The sequence below is a fragment of the Camarhynchus parvulus genome, chromosome 1, assembly GCF_901933205.1.
Source record: "Camarhynchus parvulus chromosome 1, STF_HiC, whole genome shotgun sequence".
NCBI lineage: Eukaryota > Metazoa > Chordata > Aves > Passeriformes > Thraupidae > Camarhynchus > Camarhynchus parvulus.
Genome location: NC_044571.1, coordinates 41,021,823 through 41,045,729, shown reverse-complemented (window position 1 = coordinate 41,045,729; position 23,907 = coordinate 41,021,823). Strand labels below are relative to the sequence as shown.

The 23,907-nt window shown below is 34.7% G+C and overlaps 1 protein-coding gene across 1 annotated transcript in view; it reads right to left on the bottom strand.

Annotated features, from left to right (window-relative positions):
• Positions 1-23,907, bottom strand: part of UGGT2 (UDP-glucose glycoprotein glucosyltransferase 2) — a 77,226-nt gene that overhangs the window by 36,522 nt on the left and 16,797 nt on the right. Inside the window, 15 exon segments of the mRNA XM_030962349.1 lie at positions 1,635-1,733; positions 1,826-1,949; positions 2,398-2,562; positions 3,265-3,396; positions 4,954-5,010; positions 5,012-5,090; positions 6,657-6,742; positions 8,911-9,030; positions 10,035-10,185; positions 11,117-11,208; positions 13,916-13,976; positions 17,815-17,914; positions 19,853-19,953; positions 21,987-22,062; positions 23,111-23,207. Coding sequence (XP_030818209.1) covers positions 1,635-1,733; positions 1,826-1,949; positions 2,398-2,562; positions 3,265-3,396; positions 4,954-5,010; positions 5,012-5,090; positions 6,657-6,742; positions 8,911-9,030; positions 10,035-10,185; positions 11,117-11,208; positions 13,916-13,976; positions 17,815-17,914; positions 19,853-19,953; positions 21,987-22,062; positions 23,111-23,207 — 1,540 coding nt within the window.

Below are 23,907 nucleotides of genomic sequence, written 5' to 3'. Positions count from 1 at the left end.
CAATTTATCATGTTAATAGGAGAGAGAGACTAAAAGAGCTGATCCATTGTTACAGCATTGAGACAAGAGGGCCCTAAATAATTAGTTCCAATTAACAAAACCTGCTTTACCAGAGGTTACTTGTGAACATTTGATGAAGGATGATCATACAGCCAAGAATGAAAATAAGTAAGTAGTTACAGGGCCACATGATCTAGGCCAGTCACTTTCCCTGGCAGGATAGGGAAAGTTCTTCAACTAAAGGCAGGGAAAAACGTATCATTTTGGGACACAAATGGGAATATAATAAATTCAGTTCAAGGAAAGCAAACTACTGTACAAGTGCACATGCAGATAATTTCTGTTTTTCTTGCTCTATGGTTTCCTGTTCTTTACTTGTCATAGAAGAGCAATGGTAGGTGAAAAATTCTGCAAAATTATCTGTAGAAGAATATGAAGAATATCAGCCTACTCAGGTCTGCCATACATCCCTGAAACATAATGCACAGGGACAGAAATTTTCCAGGGTTGTGGTGAGATGTTAGGAAAAGATTATTATCAACTGTTGCTGTGGTCTAGAGAAACACATTGGAGAGAGAGATTTGAAATGTAGATTCCAGCTTAAAGGTTATAGGTTTTACACAAGATATCTCAATCTTACAAATAAGCCCACAGATTGAAAGCCATTCATTTGACAGCTCACTGGGATGTCCCTGTGGTTGTAGACACAGAATCAAGTAAGAGTCAAATTTATTTTAAAGAAATGTAGGTGTTTGGCATTTCTTTCTGACAGTGAATTAAGTAAAACTCGGTAAATAACACATAAAAACCACTGAAAGAAAGCACTTAATTAACAGGGTTTTTGTGTCCCTTGAAGGACTGATGTAAATGAGCAGCTGTTTCATAAGGGACGGACTATTGTAAAATTCCATGCAGAATTATGACCCCATTGTTGTAATATCTTCTCACTCAAGCAAAAGCACTTGCATATGCAACAAAAACATTTTACATAAAAAAGCATTTGAAATGTACAAAGACATTTGAGTTTTAACAAAGACAAAATGTATAAATGAGTTATAATTCATCAGAATATAAACTCTATATTTTTCTATAGAAAGACAAAGGCTTGCTCAGCAAAATCAAACCATCTAACTAGAAGAAAAATAAGGAGATACTTAATAAATTAGAAACATAATAAATTATTCCTTAAACTTAGAAATATCTAATTTTGATATAAACATACAAACTCTATACATTCTGCCCCTGACAATGCTGCAAGTAAGGGTCACTTGAAAACCAAACAGACTTCAATATCCTCAAGTAAAACCAAATGTTTGGAAGCTGAATCTATCTTCAAAGCTGCAAAAGTCTCGTAAAGGTTTTTAACTTGATGTTTGTAAAACAAAAACAACTAGCCACAACATCCATCCCATTTCAAAGCCACAAAAACTAACTACCCTGTTAATTATAATTTAGGTTTATAATATTCAGATATGCTCTGCTTCCTGAAAGAAGATACTGGGATATTGAGAAAGATTTAATTTACATGGAATCCTTGGAATATTGACTTATTTGGCATATTTTACTGGTAAATTTCAACAATTTGTAATAGTCATAAACGGACAGATAGATAACCAATACAGAACATTATTTACCTTTTTTTGTTAAATACTTCATATTATCAGAAATTACAGCACTTTTATCTTGTGAGTCCAAAAAGGAGAAAGTAGAGAAGTCTTCCACATGAAATGGAACTGCATAATGCAAAACACAAAGTATTAAATTATGAAAACAAACCCAAAAAAACAACTCACAAATCATAACAATATCCAAGAAAAGGAGTTACCAGGAGTGGATCTGAAATGTATGTATCTTCTTTCTGCTCCAAGAATACTGGGATTTATACGGGAAACTACATTGTTCTGATCCATAAGAAAATCCACTGCATTAACATTATCATCTAACAAGCCCTGGAGTAACAGAAAAATGTAAAATTTGTACTATTAAGACAGATTTTCAAGACAAACAAAGACCAAGTATTTGTATAATGTTTCAGCTGAGCTTAAAGTTTCTAGACACATCAAGTATGGACAATGTCAGGTCAAAACCATATAAATGTCACACAGATAGCATTTCAAAATACCAGATATATATTTTTCAATGAACAACTGCAGTACATCCTCAGTTTCAGGTGGAAAAATTCTATATAATGATTATATGCTTAGCTGATCCTTCAGCCTTGAATAATTTCAATATACTCTTTCAAAACCATAACCACAAATGATTGTAACAACTTAACTGCAGGTGCGATATTACTAATTTCAAGCCATCTCATTATAAAAAACTATAATATATAAACATGACTGAAACAATTCACTGTCAAATGCTTCACCCTGCACTCGTTAATGTTAAGCATACCATGAACACTGCCCGCTGGAAGAAGCCGGTGGCATCAAAAATCCTCTGAAGAATGAGCGTCTCCAGCTCTGCCGCATCCATCTCCTCTCTGGGAAAGGGCACGCCATTAAACAGCGCCTGAGGCAGCGGGCCCAGGCCACTCTTCTTATAAAAGGTTGCTCCTGCCTGATCAAATCAGAAATATCACAGGATTAAACAGACTGCGGCTGACCGTAGTAAAAAAATTAAACTAGTATCAAGAGAGGACGAGCTCTAATCTCCAAGCACGTTTCACTGTCACACCTTGTCATCAGTGGCAGGGACAAAACAGTGTTTGGAAACCTGACGGGACAGATGGGACTCATTTGTCAAACAGAATGACAAAGGAAATTGTAGATCCATATACATTGTTGTGAACTTTTGCTTTAACATCTTGCTGAGAAATTGTTTTTCATTTTGCTTAACATGCTATTCTTTTATTTTAAATAAAAATAAAAATGAAGCAAATAACATCAGAGAAGAACCCTGAGACAGTCAAAAATGCTTTTACCAAAGAAAGAACCCTAAAAAAAGTCAAAAGGTTTTTATGTTTGTAAGTCAAGCTTTATTTAAGAAGAAAGCAGAATTCAAGAGAGACCTCTTGACACGCCTACTAGAAAAATACTTGTGGCTCCTGAAAGCAGCAGGCAAAAGTAAACTTTCATAGTGAGAGTAGTAATGCAGTAACCTTTACAACATTTCCATTAATGACTGAATGGTGGCTGAAGAAAAATTTTATTCAAAGGTGCTGTATTTACTTGCTTTAATATTTAGCAATCCTTCAACTTAGTAAATGCATTGAGTTGTACACACAGCAATATTTCTTACTCAGCACAGCTCTAAACGTACCTTCCTCCCTTCATCGTATTCAGAACGAACGCCCAGGATACTCTGAACATTAGCATGGGGGTACTCACTCCTAAGAATGTGTTTCACATCATCAACTGTCAGAACATTTCCATCTTTCACTTCATGGTACACCTGGAATAATTATAACCCAAAGAAATTAAAAAATGTAGAAAGTTGTCAAACAACTTGATAACATTAATATAAGTAAATAAACAATAAATAAGTATAATATTTTTATAGTGTGCTAGCAGATTTTATACTGGTATAATTTCATATTGCTTTTATTGCTGTACTGCAGTTTTTTTATACTGCTTTACTATCACCATTGCACATATGCACAATTTTTTATTAGAGCACTGCTCTGACTGATCTATTATTACACCTTTAGTCTAAATCTGAAGTGGCCAAAGAAATACACCTATGTGAGCTACATGTGAAAGGTTATTTCTCTCTACTAATTGGAGAGGTAATCTAAATTCTCTATATAAACTAACATGGGTAGTTACCTGAATCCATATTAATCCAAACCTAAACTAGTCATTTTTCTGAAGTGATAATTTTTCCTTACCAATGTTTTTTAATTTCATAGAATAATATTTTATTACTTTCATTATACGTAGAATAAAAATTTGAAGTGAAAATTATTCATTTGTCTTCAAATGAGGAACAATATTTTCCTCTATAGCTCTGAGTAGCTTAAACTTTATATTATTCCTTCTATTTTTGTTAACTTTCAATTATATTTATCATTCCCCTTTTTATATTATGAAACAAAGTAAAGAGAAGAATACAACATTTTAAAAAGCACACTCTAAGTTATATTTTTTGATCTAAAATGGATAATTGCGGATAATGGATATTTGCTACCCATGGATAATTGTTACCCATGCATGTCAGCTCCCTAACATTTGTGGATTTCTCTTCCAAGGTATTCCTAGTTACTTCAATTCCTTTAATGTTAAGCTCTCTAAGTTTGTCCATGACACCATGACATTTTCTAGGCACTAAGCATAAAACCAGAAAACAAATGGAATAAAAATTGTTAGGTATAAGTACCATATTCCCTAACTTTTACCCACAGAGCCTTTACATAGATGGTTCACCTTATTTCTCCTCCATTCATCTCTAATCTCTGAAATTCCTGTCTTATAAGAATGTACATTCTCTCACAAAGTTAACTGGTCTCATTAAGCTGCAAGTCTGAAATACTTCTATGCTTTCTGCACCCATGGACAGCTCAAGCATGACCAAAGAAAAGAAATTCTCTTACTGTTTCACTTCCTACACTAGACAATAAGAAAGGGTTTTTCAAATCTTACAGGACTGCCAAAGTGACATTAAAATCCCTGTACTCCAAAAGACACAGAACACAAAGACAGGCCCATTACGTTAACATTAATACAGAATAACTTTTGATAATAATAAAAGCTGAAAAGCATGCACCTACTTTTTTATATTATTGAAGAAAACCTGTCAAGAGGCAAAATTACAAGAGCAAATTGGTTTATGCAAGAGGAAAGTATTTCTGCAAATAATTCTATAGACTGTTAATGCTACACATGCTTTTAATACTTCATTTCTGCATAAAGTAAATGCATACATCTCATGTTATCGCAAGGTAGCAAGACCCTGACTATTAATAAATAATAAACCAGAAATAAATAGATGATTTCTTATGAAAGAACTAACATTAATTATCGACATAAAGGCCTGAGAGGTGTCAGATTCCTCTGCAATGTAATTGAAAAGTTCTCCAAAGAGCTACTCCAGCATCTTCATTGCCATCAATTTCTTCTTTTGTACTTAAAATAAAAACTATTCCAATTCTATAAAAAAAATAAAAAGGAGATCATACATATTTACACAATATCTGCTTTACACAAATTCTAACACAAACACAGAAGAACAAAATGTTTGCATTCAAGTGATCTGCCCAGCACTTAGAGATAAAAACCCTGTACCTGGGTGGTGTTCCCATGACTGTGTGCTGATACAGGATACCAGCCATGCATCTTTCATCAGCTCTACAGTATGCTTAGGTTACCAGCTATGTACTGACTTTACATACACGTTTTACAGCTAACAATAATTAAGATTCCTGTGAGTCAATAGGGTTTAATCACAGTACTTCCTCTCCTTACCTGTATGAAGGTTTTCATTTTTTACATTCCTGCCATCATCTCTTAATGGCTCAAGTCTTAGTCTGTGCATTCTCTGTCTTTTATTTTTCCCGACAGGGATATCTTAAGTAGATGCACGAAGACAGTGCTGGGGTACTGGTGTCCCATCATCAGTGTGTGCCACTCCTACCAGCCCTTCTCTCACCTTTTTAACCTTCTGGGCTTTCCACCACCCTGACACTGCTATTCATTTTACACTCACATTGGTTTTAAACACACCTACTACTAACCCCTACATTTCCATTAAACGAAAGAAAACCCAAAGGAATATGAGGCTTGGGAAGGAAAAAGGCCTGTTGGAGGTGGTGCATTGATGCTGTTTTCATGTAAAAAGCCTGGACTGAGACTAGGCCATACTATGGTCCCTTCCAACCCAGACCTTATACTATACTTACGGTCCCTTCCAACCCAAACCCTTCTGTGAAGACAAACAGAACACTACAATCTGTCTTCCATTATGCTTTTGTAATTGAATGATAAAAAATTAAGAAAAATAACAACAAAAAAAGAAATATCAGAACTAGTAAAATTTTAAAGTAAAACGAAACACCTGTAATTTATTGAGGACACAAAAAGCCATTTCACAGGAGAATTTTAAATTTTAACACGCAATTCGTCTTGCTGAACTTTGGATATCCTTCTTGTATAAACTGTGGAAATAAACAGCCATTTCTGAGACCAATTCACTTTTTTTTTACAACTAGGTATCTCAGATCAACCAGACTCTTCCTCAGAAGCGTCTCTCTCTGAAATGATGTTTCACTTTCAGAAATTCAAAACTCGATGAGGATAATCTCACTTTGGTCTTTAAGAGTGTATATTCAAACAACATTAGATAAAGCGATCACAATTGAAAGAACTGAATTTTAAAAAATCCCTGAAAGCATGCTTTACATAACAAATATTTTTATTAGAATGGAACTTCTCAAGGGGACCCAGTGGAACTATTTGACAAGATAAATTTTTATCAGACTTTTGCAGTTCATTTTACACACACTCAGGTATGTTTTACCTTGCAATCTATTTGCTTAAGAATACTTAATACCTGAGTAAGCTTGACACAAATGGGTAATCAATGTTCCTTATTAGAACGTTGTTGCATTGGATTTAACTCAAATTCACATCCTCATCTAGCACAATAGAAAATGAAGAAGAAAAAAGGGAAGAATCCTTTTTTTAAGATTTTTCCTCAAAACTTTCAGTTTTCCTTACCTAAGTGGTACATCATGATGATAGAATAATTCTGCCAGCTTCATATAATCACCAGTATCTTCTTGGACAGGATCAACAAAAAGTACCTAAGAACAGAAAACATATCAAGCATCCAATATTTATTCTTAGTGTTTGCTTTTATTTTTTCTTCAGACATAAAATCTAAGGCAAGAACATTAATTCCCAAAGGAGCTGTACGCCCAAGCTGTTTTCAATTTTTTTAGAGCATTCATTGTAAGAAAACATTTAAGACTATAAATGAAAATAATATCAGAATTAAGGAATTTGGACCAAACAGTGAAAATAGGATTTAACCACTCACTGAACTTCAAACCAAGTGATCCAACTTTTCTCCTTTGAAAGACTCTGTGTCATTACTTTGCATTTATTAATAAACTCCATATTTATTTTAGAAAGATATAATGCTGATTTTTCTGTTACATCTTTTAACAAACTCTCTTCTGTTGTGAAAACCAAACAAAAATAAATCAACAACATTTTGGCTGAAAACTTCAAGTGAAAAATTGAGCTTTTGGGAAGATTTCTTCCTTCCTGTCTCACCAATCTTTGTATTCACTCTTTCACTTCGTGTAGCTTGGAGTATAAACTCAGATCTTTCAGGTATGCACAGAATTTAAAACTGGGATGTGTCTGCATAGGCAAATTATCCTTATGTGGCTTTAATTGGACATCAGTACCTCATTTATTCAACTTTGCACTGCAAACTCCCCTTACAATTCTTCCAATTTGCTAGGGTAGATGAAATGAAGCAGAGTAACTTGAAAATTTTGAACACTCCCACTCAGATTATAGTGGAATGGTGTGCTATGGATTTCTGTAGTACAGCTCTTATATTTAACCCTGAATACATAGTGCAATCTACTTCATATTACACACATCTTACACTTCACTATAAACGTACACTTTTTTATTACCTATTGCTGGTATTTTCATTGTCTTTTTACACACAAACTTTGCATCACTTCAAGCAACTACATCAGAGGGATCAAGTGCACCCTCAAAAGCTTTGCAGAGGACAGCAGGCTGACTGGTGCAGCTGAAGGACTGGAAGCCATTCAGAGGGACCTGGATAGGCTCAAGAAGTGCATCCATGGGAACCTCAGGAATTTCAACAAGGCCAAGTACAAAGTGCTGCATCTAGGCTGGGGCAGCTCCAGTTTATCAACACAGGCTGAGGGATGAACAGATCAAGAACAGCCCTGCCAAGGAGGACTTAGGGGTTGCTGGTGAATGAGAGGGTGGATTTGAGCTGGCAGTGTGCACTCATAGCCCAGAAAGCCAAACGTGTCCTGGGCTGCATCCAAAGCAGCGTGGGCAGCAGGGCCAGGGCGGGGATTCTGTCCCTGTGCCATGGTGAGACCCCACCTGCAGTACTGCATCCAGCTCTGGGGTTCCCAGCACAGGAAAGACATGGACCTCAAGTGGGCCCAAAGAAGGGCCACAAAAACAATCAGAAGCTGGAGCACCTCTCCTGTGAGTACAGGGAGACTTATAAGAAGGAGAGGGCTTTTTTTACCAGTTAGTAGAGACACTGTAGTGGTAGAACAAGAGGCAGCAGTTTTAAACTAGAAGAGGGGAGATTTCAACTGAATATGAAGAAATGAGGATGGTGAGACACCAAACTCATTGGTTTGAACTGGCTGCTCAGAGAAGCTGTGGATGGACCATCATTTAAATTGTTAAAGAACAGGCTGGATGAAGTTTTGGCCCCTGGTCATTGCAGGAGAACTGGACTAGATAACTTTTAATGGTCCATTACAACCCAAACTATTTTATGATTCTATGGTTCATTACATTACCTTTTGTAATTTTCATTTAAATCAGCAATAGCTGCTTCCCTAGCTTACTATATGACACAGAATCCTATTTACAGGGAAAAATTAAGCTACAAGACAATAATTACTATGCTTTATAACTTAAATATCTTTGTACCTCAGTTTACCATCTCTAAAGCATGGACAGCTACCATTACCTTCCCTCATGCATTGATAGTAGTGAATTTTCTATGCGTAGCATGGAAAGGAACATAAAAACTCTTCACAAAACTGTGCCCAAATCCATCTGCAAATCAAACTAACAACCACATAAGACTCTAGATAAAGTAGTATTCACTACTCTTAGCAGATCCACATAGAAAACTTAACAATAAATCTAGCACGTATTTTTTAATAAGCTGTCTGCCCACATATTAATATATACAGTACGCAAAAAAACCAAGGTTCTCCAAACTTACCAAATTATATAAATTTCGTCTGATCTCATGTAAAAATCCAGGAAATGAGGGTTTTAGCAGTTCCTGATAGCTTTCAGGCCATGTGCTATAGCCGTGATCTTGTTCTATATTATTAATCCACTAAAACAAAAAAAACGCTGCCATTTAGAAAACATGCATCGAACACTGAGAGAAATATGTGGGCATAATAATACTATAAAATGTCTCCCTTTCTTTTGTTAAATAATAACATGAAATAGCTTCTAAATTTTATCTTTGTTTTTTCTTTTTAATCAAACTGTTTTTATCTGCAGTGCACAATAAAACTAATACTGGATGGAAAAGGAGAAAGGACCATTAGTACTGTGTACAAGGACGTGAATAAAACCTTTTTTTTTTCCAACGGTGAAAATTACTTTCACAATGCAAACATCATAACAATGTATCACACAGATGTGTGTAACACGGCACAACCATCTTGTAATCCATGACCAGTATTTATCTTCAGAGTGCAGCAACAGAACTTTAGACAGATCAAAACAGACAATTAACATGTGGCTGATGTGTTCTTCTAGTCCCTTCTGTGCAAGCTGGGGCAAACAGAAGAGTGAAATGTGGTTCCTTCAGGTGCAAGAAAATAATATTTTAGTGCTGTAGTGGTTTTGGTTTGTGCCTTTTCCCCTGCTGTATAACCTCTGTAATGAAACCTGTGTAAATTTGGAAGAAGGGTAAAACTCACAGTCATTGGACAGCTAGAAATAATATATTTAAGTGGCCCAAAATTCACTTATCATACTTGTGAAATACACTTAGAAGTCTTGCATAATATGAGATATTATGTAGTATTATGTAGCTACATTAATTGATATAAAAGACAAATTGTATAGTTTGGAGTGTGCAACTACTCTAAATATATATTTCTTTTCCTTTAAACACACTATATCTTAATATTTTAACAAGGTAAAAACTGGAGAAAATTACTCATAAAAATATTGAAGGAATATTATCCTTGAAAACATTTTAAACTGCTAATTGATATATGGCCTTATGAAGAGTATTTCAACTGCAGTAAAAAAAAGAAAAACTGTTTCATACAGAGAATTATCAAAGACGTAATCTCGAAATAAATAACTTTAGTTACTTACTATTATTGAAGAGTGACGAATATCTAGTGCATAATTATTATCTGTAGGATGTACATGCAACCTCATAAATTTACTCAGGGTCTCCCCTTTGATTCCAAGTTCATGAAGGCCATGCATCACTTTTCCTTCCAGTTTAAGAGTCTCTAAAATGCTTTTTCAGGAAGATAAAGTACATAGTGTCTACGAATATCTCTTGTCATGACGTAAAAATTATTTTTAAAACTAAAAAGCATCTTCATGTTAATAGTCTTAGGAATGTTTTCTCTTTATATTCTCCCACAGCCTAATGTTTAAACCAACATCAGTTAATAACACTATGCCTCTAACTTATTTCAAAACATAATTACAACAGATTATACAATTCTTTTATTCATTTAGATCTATTTTATACAAAGCAATTTTATCCATACTTAGTAAGAAGTGGCAGCTTTCCTGCTGCACTGTCCTGCCTGAGGCAGAAATCCAGGCTAGGGTACCCTAAGAAGCAGCTTTGCAAGCGAGTAGAGAAGCGAGCAACAAGTGATGGAGACACAGATAAACTCTAAGCCTGTATCATGGCAGAACTCAGCCCAGAGGAAACACAGAGCCACACCCTAAAAGCTCCCAGAAGACCCAATGGGACTCTGGAACATCTGCTGCAACCTGAAAGTTCAAATTTGAGAATAAAAAGCCCCCTGAAGATCTCCACAGCAGAAAACAGCTGGCAAGACTTTGTGACTGCCTCATGTCTGTAATTTCCTGATTGCTCAGTAACAGGGATATGAATGCATCACTTACTTTTTTATAAAGTGCTTTCCACACCTTTTTAAAAGTACACATTAGATTCCTTCTATTTCCAAACTAATTTGACATGGTGAGTTGTGAAATTATAAGCAAATTAGAAAACATATTCCAAGAGAAAAGGCTATTCTCAACCACTTATACAATGTCCATACTCAAAAGCAAAACCACTGTAAATCAGTATTCCTCCTACTGGAACATTTCCTTGCCCCCAAAATGCAACAGGTGAGATTAGGACCATGAGCACAACTCCCCAGTATTATCAGTAAGTCTGTGACCTTCAAACAAAATGTATATCTTACCTAAAGGGATCTTGAAAATCCAGGTCAATATTAAGGCCATTTAGAAACAAACGTGCTTCTCCAGGTTGAATTCCAAGTGTTTCATGGAAGTGCTAAAAAGTAAAAAGTATTGCTTACTTATTTAGGTATATGTCTACACTAACATATATGAACACCCTTAAGCAATTCCGTGAAACAGACACATCAAATCTCTTCCACACAATTTCTTTTTTTATCTGAGTGTTGGAAAAAATAATGACCACATATTTTATGAGTGCTATTTAATACACTTCAGATGTACAGATACAAATGAAAACAACCTACCTTTACAAGGCAGAGAAAAGGACATTCTCAGTGTTTGCCAACAGAAAGTGAAAATACACACATACAGAAACACAGCTTTTAAGTTTTTAAATTATTTCTATATATCCATTCAGCAAAGGGAAACCTTGCATGTGTCCCTCCACTTGAAACCAGCTTTCTCAATTACTTAATATCTCTCAATTCTGAAAAACCTGTAGTTGAATTGTTTGAGGGAATTAGGAAAAACAGACTAGAAACTTAAAATCTTGTCGAACAAAGGGACTATGGAAAGAACACAGATGAGAGAGGGATAGAATCTTTGCTTGGCAAAGAAGAAGATACAAGAGGAAGGTGGTATTTAGGGAGTAAAGCATGTATTATTATTTTCCTACAGAGAGCTCTGAGGCACAACACCATTCAGTCTGTAGCAAGATAAGTGACAGGAGCAGCAGCGGTAGTGTATTCTAACTCATGACACAAGGAGCAGTCAGATTTCCAGATCTGCCTTAATTCCCAAGAGAGAAATAGAAAACACAAAAAACACACAAGATATAATTTTTTCCCAATTTAGCTCTCACTTGCTAAGCAAAGTAAGTGTGAACAAAAACTGTACTTTAAGAAAAGCACGCCTAGAGCAAGCAACTCAGGCTCAGTATATCACTCCTGATATAAACCTGTAACTGGACAAACGAGAGCAAAAAGAAGAGAACATTGAAAATGGTATCATTTCTGTAAAGTAGTGTGGTTACTTTCACACAGTTAAATGTAAGTAGGAAATGCAAATAGGAAAAGAACTGAGCTGAACTGCAGAATGGTTAAGGTTGGAAGGGATCACAGTGTGTCATCTGGTCCCATCTCCCTCTCAAAACAATGTCATCCTAAAGCACACTGCACAGGATAGTGTCCAGATACGCATTCTTGAATATTTCCAGTGAGGGATACTCCACAACCTCTCCAGGCAGTCTGTTCCAGTGCTCAGTCACTCACAAAGTAAAGAACTTCTGCCTCATCTCCAGGTGGAACTTCCCCACTCAGTTTTTGCCCATTGCCTCTTGTCCTATTGCTCAGCACCATGGAGAAGACCCTGGCTCCAATCACCTTGACACCTCCCTTTAGATACTTATGGATATCCATAAGTCAGAGGTAAGATTCTTAATACAATTTTGATGCTAGATATTTGATTGTCTAGAAGTGCACTGACTTTGTCATAAAAACATTGATGGAAGGAGTATTCAGGCATCCAACACTAGAATTTAAGGCTGATAATATTCATGGAATATTTTCTTGCTAAACTTCACCAAATTATTGCATTGCAAGTTGTGAGTTCAGTTTAATGAGGTTTTTTTTTTCTTTTCTCTGTAGCAGTTCTTTGTCTATTTCTTGCTTAGGTATCAACTCATTACACCTAAATCATCACATGTCTTTCACTTTTAATAACTTTATTTCCTCCCATTGCATTTCCTATTCAACTTTCATTATCTTGAGAGGGAATCATCCAGTTACACACAGCATGGGATCATATCTCTCCCGCTGCTAGATGGATGTATTGCAGTTCAAGAATGCACATGACAATTTATTGTGCTCAAGCAGCAGTGTTCAGGAAGTTTCTTTAATTCAACAAATTTTAGCTTTTAGCTGTCTAAACGCCTCTAGACTACAGGAATGATGTGACCTCACATGAAATTAAAACTTAGTGTGATAGGTGCATAAAATCCTCTTAATGTAGTTAATACATCAATGGAATCATAGCAGTGATTCAGCTGACCAACCACACATATCCATTGTAGTTTGTTTCAGATCCAAATTTTAAGTTACTTCTCCCAATCATTTCATTTGACCAGTCATTGATGTCATTTCACATGACCAGTCCTACAAGAATGGTGCCTAACATTTAACTGCAACACTCAACTTGAAAGAAAAAATCCAAACTGAACAGAGACAGACATAACAAATTCAACAAATATTAAGTGGCATCTCAGAATAAATCTCAGATCAGTCAAAATCACAGGAACAGGGACTCCACATAGTACAAGGCACAAAAAGATGCAGTGAATCAAGAATGAAAACAAAACCATCATCTGCCACAGATGATGTTCAAAACACCTTGCAGCATGGCTGCATGTGTGATTCTGAGAGTGTGGAAAGCTTAAAGTTTGCATTTGCTGACCATAATATAAGCAGCAGGCTTAGATTCAACACCAAAGCCATAGAAAAAGTAACTGATACCTATTTTGCTTTCCCAGCACACAATCTGTGACTCAACTCAACACTCCATGAAAATTGTTTGGCCTTGCCTAATTCTGTAAAACCAAAAGAGAGAATGGAGAAAGTTTCACGAATTGCAGAAAGTGAAATATTTGAATTACATATTTAAATGTTACCTGTCTCACAACAAATTTTTAGAACACTTAGCTCTTTCTCTTTAAGGAAAACCATGGAAGTTGCTACAACAAAAAAACTCCAAGAGCAGCAATACAATAGCAGTTCAAATGTCCGTCTGAAGAAACAAAAACAAACCTTCTGATTTTCTTCTATTTCATTTTGCATTTTCTTGTCTACAGGTACTCTTGTCAATGATCTGTTAAAATAAAATATTTTTATCACTCAACCACCATGGTTTTTAAAAGGCATTATTTTATATGAAATTGGTATTTTAATTAAACATCCAATGCACTGTAACTGAAGAATGCTGTAATTAAATCTTGAAAAGAAGAGTAATGCAGTATCATAAATACTGAATTGTTAAGACAAATATAGTTCTGTTTTACTCAAGTAAACCCATGTTTCAGATTCAGGCTATTTTTGTTTTGCAGTAATATCATCAATGCATTTTTTACCACTCTCAATCTTTCCTCATGGCTTGTTTTTCTGGATGTATATTATAAAAAAGTAAGTTGTTTGGTCATCTAAATTATTACCTGAATACATACCACATTTGCATATTTTAAGTTAATATTACTGTCTCCATGGTACTCAACTTTACAGCATGGAGAGCCACAGATTTGTCTGGACAAAGGCATGGAAAACATGCAAACGATGACCACTTTAAAATTAGCTGAGACTTAGAAAAAAAGAGATTTGAGATAGCGACCCTAAAAATGTTAAGCATTCACAGACAGAAAAAGTTTTAGTTTCTTCAGTCATTCCATCTTTTGAAGGTAACACATTGATTTGTCTTTTTTACCTTTGATGAATGTTCTGGAAGACTATTTTATCTTCCCCTGCCACAGTGTATTGTTTGTGAAGTTTATAATTATCGGACTTATCATAAAACACTTTCAGAGGCAAATCAATCTCTCCATGTTTTAAAAAAACCTAAACCATATTAACCTAACTGTCCTGACAAATGCCAAAAGAAATGCTCTAGTTGCCTATATGAACATTTTTTTCAAAACAGGACTGCACACATTTTACCAAATTTGTACAGGGCTTCAAGAAAAACTGGAATCATCTTAAACCTGGAAGTTAACTAAGCAAACTGAGAATGACCCTGCTAAGCCAGTTTCAAACTTGTGGAAAATAAAGCATTTAATAATATAAATTCTCATCTCCCCTTTAAAGAAACTGATTTAGAATAGATCTTGATAGTATACTCCAAATTTCTCACAATATGTCAGAAACAAGACATAAAATCAGTTTACTTTAAATAGCTATTAAAGCATTCCAGACCACCAAAGAGACATACTGTAGAAGCAAACAGCATGATTTCCAAGCTTGGTATTAGAGAGTTCTGAAGTAAAAAATTTCAAAAAATACTTCAAAAACCTGAATTTTATCATGCTGAACTCAACAAAAATAGTAGGGCCTGCAACTCTCAGAAGCACACGCAGTTAATAAAAAATGCACAGATAAAAAGGACAATCTGTATATTTCCAAATGGCTCCCACTGTGAGTAGCTAGGCAGAAAAATAAAACATAAATGGGAAAATAATAAAAAGACAAAGGGAAATACAAAGGTGGTCCAACATTAGCAAGGAAGTAAAATACCCATCAGCAAATGTAAGCTTTAGATAGCTATTCTAGTAATAGGAAAGCAATCCAAGGAACCATTGAACAGTTCCTTGTTTATGCATGGCAGTTGACATTGCAGGATTCTAGCATGATTTTATGGAGAAATTGTGATGGTTGACCCTTGAAAAGGACACCCTACCAACCTGAGGTAACAAGCATACCTGTGAAAGACATCTGTTCATTTTGAGTTCCCTCTTTTGTTCAATTTGTTCAGAGCTTCAAAATTTTTACTTACATTTCTGTAATCATCAAGTGCAAGACTCTAACTAAAGAGAAACACTTCAGTGGCTGAAAGTAAATGGACACTATTTATCTTTCTACATGATGTAGGAATGTTCTTGAATCACCTTAAGGTTGAAATAGTCTCTATAATTTTATGCATTTATATAATTTATTCTTATCTGGAAGAACATGTAGTACTCAAGGTTCAGGGGGAAAGAAGGGAACCTTTCATGGGGTCATATGTTAACATTTGTGAATGATTAATAAATAGCAAGCAAGAGAGCATTATAATACTTAATTATATGCTCTTTAAGAATGTAATAATAGGACAAGTATATAACAAATCAAAGATGAAAAATACCTTATAAAATGAATTATCAAAATGTTGCCATGACATATATCAGCTGGTACACTGCCTACATCTGATGACATTTTGTAAAATCTACCTCAGACTAACCTTTTCAAGTGGAAATACTGCGACACAAAAATACAGGTGGCAAATTAGAAAGTGAAAGAAAAATTCAGAGGAATGGTATATTAATTTTTTTAAGGTCTAAAGAACCCCATTTTTAAGAAATGTGCAGTATTTTATTTTCATAACTACAGTTCTAAAATTTGCATACAGCCTTCTTCAACCAATTTTGTGTAAAAAATGGTTGTTTTCATATAAAAATTGTCTGAAACTTACACAGTTTAAAAATACTATTATTATACTGAATGGCTATTTATCTAAAGTGACTAAGCAATATCTCTTCATTTCCTGTTTATTCTAGTTTTGTTTTTTTTTCAAACTAGTATTTTGAGTCATCAGGTTAAGCATGATTAGACTATTAATGAAATTTAGTCTGTGCACTATTTTTACACAATGCCTCTTTAAGTTGTCAATGTAGACCTACTACATTCAAATTATTTAAATATTTGTAATCTCTCATGTTAAAATAACATGCTAGATTCGCATGTTAGAATAAGTCATGTAGGACAGAAACAGTGATTCCCCTTTTAATAATTTTAAAGTCTTCTTATACCTTTACCCAGAAAATCCTTGAAGAGTAGGTAAGTTGAGCTCTCTAATGCCACAAATACACAACGCGAGTTGCAGTGGAATGTAATGATTTAATGACTTGTAAAATCCATGATTTAAATGTCACCTGGCACACTTCAAAATAACTTTTTTCCTGTCCTTTAAAGAACAGAACTGGACTTGAAGTTTGACATTAAGTACACTTCCACTATCTCCTACTGGAAAGCTGGATTTTCTGATTGCTAATCTAAGTGCAAACTTATACCATACTATTTCATAATAATTATGCTTCAGGCATTTTAAAAGGCATTTTGCTTCCTTGACACAAGATGTTACAATGGTAGTTTTTCCATTATGGTGTAGATTTTCTCCAACAGACAATCAGGGGTGACAATGAAATACTGTGATAATTAAACAAGAGTGGCAAAATGCGAACGCACGCTGCGTTAAGAACCCTATTTAGCATCACATTTAATTCAATAATTCAAGCAAATATTGCTGATAGGATTACATGAAGAACTTAATAAGTGTGAAGAAAAGCATTTCTCAATTATAGTACTACTGGCTTACAAGAAGAAGAATTTTTCATATTTGGATAGCTAAAATCAGGACATGTCCATTTATTTAATATTTCTTTTGAACTTTTATTTAGTAATCTGTTACAGAAGACAAATCTTCCCCAGTAAGAACACTACCATATAACAGCCAGGGCCCAATCTCAATAGCAACATTGTGCTTAGAACTAATGTGTGTGGATCCCAACGAAATTTATTAATGGTATTCTGCCTCTTTCCACTGTGACTCGTTCTGCTACTAATTCAACAGAAGTTTTCACCTGGGAAAATATCAGTCCAGTGAAATCCATGAGAACTAACTAATGACTAGCCTGTCCTAAAGTAATAGTAATTAGCATAGCCTCAAGTAATGATTAGCATGTCCTCACGGCATCTCCTGCATCACACAAGAAACATTTAAGAGACTGATCATGAGCTCTCCCTGGAGTTATCTTCTACTCAATGAAATTGCCTGGAATCCATCTAGCAAGCTGTCAAACGTGAATATGTGACTGCAGGATTTGGATAGAAATCTGTATTACTGTCATTACAGTACAAATACAAACATAAAGATAGCATTTTAAAAAAAACAAACTTAAATACCATACCTGGCTCTTATTGGGAAGTTCTGAGCAATGTCTTTCATTACCTTTAAGGCATCATAAACAGGGGTAGACATAATTCGAGTAGCTGCTTGAAAACTAAGATCTATCATGGGGGAAGAAAAATAAAATTTAAAAAAAGGAAGGCTGAATCAAAGTGAATAAGACATTCCTAGTTTAGCCTGATAAGCACTTCTTGGATGACAAAAATAGATGAGTGAGAGGTGGAATGTTAACTTCCATTTCTTAATACCTTTAACAAGAAAATAAATCAATCTTAAAACTAGGTTTCAAGACCCTTTCAACAGGCATATAAAGTGTGATCTGTCGAAGCCACAACACCCAGTTGCTGCTGTTACTACAGATAGTGAGGAAGCTGTAAACTTGGATCATACACTTAAAGCCCTTCATAAACTGTTAATAATTTCCATTTTATGCTGAATAGCTAGGATCCAAATATTCAAATACCACTGAGGCCAACTGACATGTTTTTACCTCTTTGGTTATCTCTGGTCAGGGCTGTCACTTACAGACCTCCCCTTGCAGCACCCTAACAGAGCTGAGTGCTGTGTAAGGCACCTTGAGGAAAAAGTACTTACTAATTACTTACCTAAAATATAAAAGCTCTTGAAAGACAGCTCTTGAATGGTGTTTAGGTTCATTTATAAATAGAAGTATGCCCTATAGCTGAAGTAGTTTTGCTTAAATTTAGCTAGATTTTTACTCTGAAGCTAATTAAAGGAAATCAGAGAGAAGCTGAGCCATTAATTCAGCCACTATAATTAGTCATTAAGAATGATCTAGAGTAAGCACCCTGTCATGTCAGCAGTAAGGGTATCAAAACTGCACCAAAAATTGTGGGGGTTGAAGACTGAAGATTCTGCACCATAAGCTACTACAAGTTCTCCTGACATAAATTTACAGCATCCCAACACTTAACTACTTTCAACACTAAGAACTGGTTCTTTGGGGAGCAGGACCAGTTTCCTTTTTTATATATGTAGCCATAACACCACAGAAAAGACTACCACTAAATAGAGACCTTGTACTGTCTTTTGAAGGTAGACATTAAAGGGATGGAAGCTTCCTGGCTGCTTCAGCTTTAATATCAGCCAAGTGGCATTCAATCACAGACAAAAAGAAAAATAGTCCAACCCATTATTTTCTTTTCCTAATTTTTTTCCAAAGTGGATTTCTCAAGAGAACTTTAAAGCAATATTTTTCAACTCTTTTTAACTTTGGACAAAGATAAATCCTGCAGTTGATCTTCATTGATAAAAGACTGCAAGTGAAGTACAATTATCTCACACAGCTAATATCAGACTGGACATTGCTAGCAAGCTCTGTAACATCAGGTCCCAAAAGAAACTCAAGCTCAGATGATTGCTCAGTCTCCTTCACTACACTAATATATAGGCAAACTAATTTTGATCAGGTTGTCCTCTAAAGCTGAAGACCATAAGGAGGAAAATTTACTTGCATAAACTTGAATGTTGTTACATTTTATGAGATTTATATTTAATTCAAGCTACAGCATGTCCTGCAAGTCATCAGCACATAAGCTTTAGTGATCAATGTATTTGTTTTCCTTTTCTACAGGAAAGCTTGTTCTTTCACTTGATACTATATTTTAAAAAATGCATCAGTGTGAACTCCAGTACATTGATAAAATTTATAAATTAAATGAAACAAGCTGTCCTAACATGTATTTCATCCTAACCTAGCAGTCATGTCAAAATTATATCTTTTGCCTGACCTCTAAAAACGTATCTAAAGCAAGTTTTAATACCTGAGATGATACATCAGGCAGAAAAACAGGCAATACATCTCTCCATCTTATAAAATTACTTCAATGTTCCTTTAATTTCTAGCATACAATACAAGGTATCAGCACATGCCTTTTAAATACTTGAGGTATTAAGGCCTTTTTATAAAATTATGTCTCTTCTTTGAAAAGCTTTTATCATAATGGCAATACATTAAAATAACAAAAGAAATATTAAATAGATTATTGTGGTAATTAAAAATAAAATGTGATATATACCCTGCATCTCCCAAACCTTCAGGGGTTCCATGCTGTTAGTAGTTTCAATTAGATGTTTTCTAAACTCCATCAGATTGTTTTTCAGATCAGGATGCATCCGTCTACAATAAAACATTTTATTACAAAAAAGAATCAATTACATTCATCAGTGTCTGCTCTTATCCACAGTACTGCTCATAGCTAATGTTGTATTCTTAGGATAACAACCAAGAATAAACTTTAATTCATTATGGAAACAAAAATACAGATTTTGGGTGAGAAAAGGTGGTTTCTGAGGGCTAAACCCCAGTTAAAGCGAATCATAGAATCATTTAGGTTAGAAAGGAACTGTAAGGTCCTTAAGTCCAACCACTAAACTATGTCCCTAAGTGCCACATCTACCCAGGCATGGCAACTCAACCACTTTCCTGGCCAGCCTGTCCCAATGCTTGACAAGTCCCTCTGTAAGGAAATTCTTACTGAATACCAGGAGTTCACTTATTTTGTAGTGATGTGTCTCCAAACCTGCCATATAAATTTAGATGGAATAAATGAAGTCAAAGATGGGACAATATTAACACGCCATACAGGTAACTGTTTATTTAGCTTACTATAGAATGATGTATAACTAACTGTACCTCAACTGTGCTACATATTGACTGTAACTGAATGCACTCTTTCTGGCATTAACTATAAGAGGTATAGGCAATACACTGTTGAGAACATGTTTTATGAACTGACAGCACTGACAAAATCAATCTACTGAGCACATAAATCATCTGTCAGAGCTAAAGAACATGGTACACAAAAGCTTAGCTATTTGTTTTGAGAATATAATAGGTAGGTAAAGAAGTTTTGAGGACAAATATTTCAGAGCCTGCTAGAAGATATGCTCGAAAAAATTCTCCATTAAATTTCTAAACATTTTATGTCTTCTGCTTACATTCATAACTATTTCACAGCTGAGAAAAGTAAAACTTTTGACATGGCTGTAACAAGAGGGACAATTTACAGACTACTGAAACATCTATTTCACCTCCTGCATAAAACAGAGAAGAGGAAAAAAACCCCAATGAATCTAGAAACAATGTCAAAAAGATAGAATTATCTGACAGCTTCACAAATCAGTCACAGTTGAGAATCAAGAGACTAAGTATAGCTAAACCTAGCAAAACACAACAAGAAAAAAAAGCTCAGATAAAGATATGGCATAAGCATGTGGTATTATCTGCCGTGCAGAATCTCAAACATATAGGTGAAACAACAGGGAAGCCCCAAGATCTGAGTGCACTTCTACCTCAACATGTTTGAGAACAAAAAGGCAGGAAGGGAGAGGACTGGCTCTCAAGAATTTACACAGAATTAGCAGCTCTGAAATCTGAGATTTACAGTTTAGTGACAATATTTACAAACAAGTTTACTTTTTGTTTTAAATAATGAGAGAATGACATCTAGAGAAGACCCACAACCTTGAGGTATTTTGCTGAAGAAAAAAATTTGAGATCCATGACACAGATCTGTTACAGGAAAAGGGAAGCACTTTGCATGACTGATACCACAAAATGAATCCAGCTGAGGACTGGAAGGAGTGCTCAGTAGGGTAACATTCAATTCCATTTAACAGACTGCAGCTTGGAGATAAGAGTTCCTGATGGAAGAGAATACAAACTCACAAACTCCAGAATGAGATGGTATCTATAACAAGCCCATCTTCCTATAAGTACCACTCCTTAACTCTATGAAATCCATTACTATCCTTCTTAAAAGTACCTTATGGAGATACAGCTCATGTGTTTGGATTTCTTCTGCTACTCTTGCATTTTGAAAACCAACATTTTGATTCTAATTATCTAACAAATGCGAAATCTCAATGTTCTAAATTTTCATTAGTGTTACCCAGGCAGATATTTTTAATTTTAATTTAAAAGTTTACTGTACACATTCTAAGATAATTAGAAAACTAAAAGCAATACATCGAAATTAACAGAATAAATAACCGTTGCATCTTTATGTTCACAAGGCAAAAAAAATCATAATTTCCACCAAATTAAGTAATTTCCAACATAAATCTCAATTATTCTATTAAAAAAAACCACACCTGGTTGAGGTTCCAGAAACAAATGTAAGAGTTTAATTATAACTTATATCAACTCACTTCAATTTGCCAAAGAGAAATCCTTGGACATCACTTTCCTCTTCCTCATCTTCCTCTTCTTTTGTCTCATTTGCTCCTGAATACATAACACATGTAGACAATATAAGCCAAGAAAGTTATTGTGGCATCATGCTTTTATGAATTATAGAACAGTTAAATAAAAACATACAATCACAAAGTTGTCATTCCCAGATGTAGTTTTAATTAAATTTATACTTACATATTTTGGCATCCAAATTAATTACTCTACAGAACTTTGCAACATTAATTTTTAATATAATTCATTCAGTGGTAACAATTTTAATATAAAATTCAATAGGTGTGGTTTAACAGTTCACTTCACAAAACAGCCATTTCTCAGTTTGATTAAATGATAAGGTATAACTCTCATCAGTCAACTACTACCAAATTTACACTTGAAAAGCCTGATAACCTTAAAGCACTTGATTCTCCAGCTGGCATTTGATGTAAATCAAAGATCAGCTTCTTCCCCTTTAAAAAAACAAAACTATTTTTTGACATGACTCAAAGGTCATTAAACCTTAGTCTTATGAGAGTTAACTTTCCTTTTATCTTATGAATGTCCCTGCAAAGTAACTTCTCTGTCCTCATGCTGTAGTTAGCACTTTCTATAGTAAATGTCTTATTTCAATACATTGTAACATGCACCAGTCCAAATTCTATAGTACATCACACCTTTTCTACAGAAGATTGTGAAGGTATTTCCATAGAAATTCAGAAAAAAACCCCTCAGCCCTGAAACACTAATGTGTAGATACTGTAGCCATTACAATATGAGCCATGCCAACAATCATAAAGTAACTGAAATACAAAGGTAAACAATCTCAAAATTACTGAGGAAGAAGACCAGACTGTGTTTTGAAGAGCCACAGAAAACAGCAATTAGAGGTCAGAAAATTGACTGTGTCCTAAGCACAGATCTTTACAAGTATTCTCATGTATTTTGACTTCTTAGTTCCTAATACCTGAGATTTCCTTCTGTAGACAGAAATTAAGTATAACCTTCAAAACATGAATGACTGAATATTGTACAAACTGAAGATTTCAATGCATTTCAATAGTATCTCCAGCAAGATATCAAATAAATTAAAAAGCCCACATACCTTTAACCTGTGTGTCGTCTACTGCTTTATATTCTGTACTCTTTATTGCAAGTTCCACACCATATCCAGATAAATACATTTTCCTGGAATTTGGTTTCTGCTTGACGATATTATTTTAACAGAAGAAAAAAACATAACTTACAAAATGTATTTAAAGGAGATTAACAATATCGAATATTGTAACTTTAAAACGTTATGACATTTAAGTCACTACTTAAATTCATCTTTCAATTCAAAGTGCAAGGCATATTGACAGTCCACTGAGAAGGCATGTAAAAGAAGGTGACAATGTCCTTTATCTCCTGCAAATCACAGAAAGGCTGGTCAAAATTGTAGTCTTCACACAATACTAGAAGAGGGACTAGAACAGGCACAGCTCATAGCACCCTACATAATTATTGATGCCTCACAATTCACATTTTCAACTGATACTCATTTCTTTGTAATGTTGCTAGACTTCCAGGATGTTAAGAGGAAACACTCTATTTTTGCATCAGACTTACTCTTTAAAAAAGTTTGATAAAACAATTAATCACTTTCTGCAAGGAGTATTAACAAAACGTATTAAAGTCTCACTGCAAAAAACAAGTTGCCACTTACTAAAAACAAACAACAGCTACTTCTAACTTTGGAGTGGAAGTCTGACATTCAATAGTGTAATTACACAAAACATACTTATTTCAGAATACATGTCCTAATTTGACCCAAATGTATGCAAATCCCCTTTCCAAAATGCAATTTGCACATCCACAGCAGCAATTTCTTGAAAGCCTTTGGAGCTTTAGCTTGCAATTTCT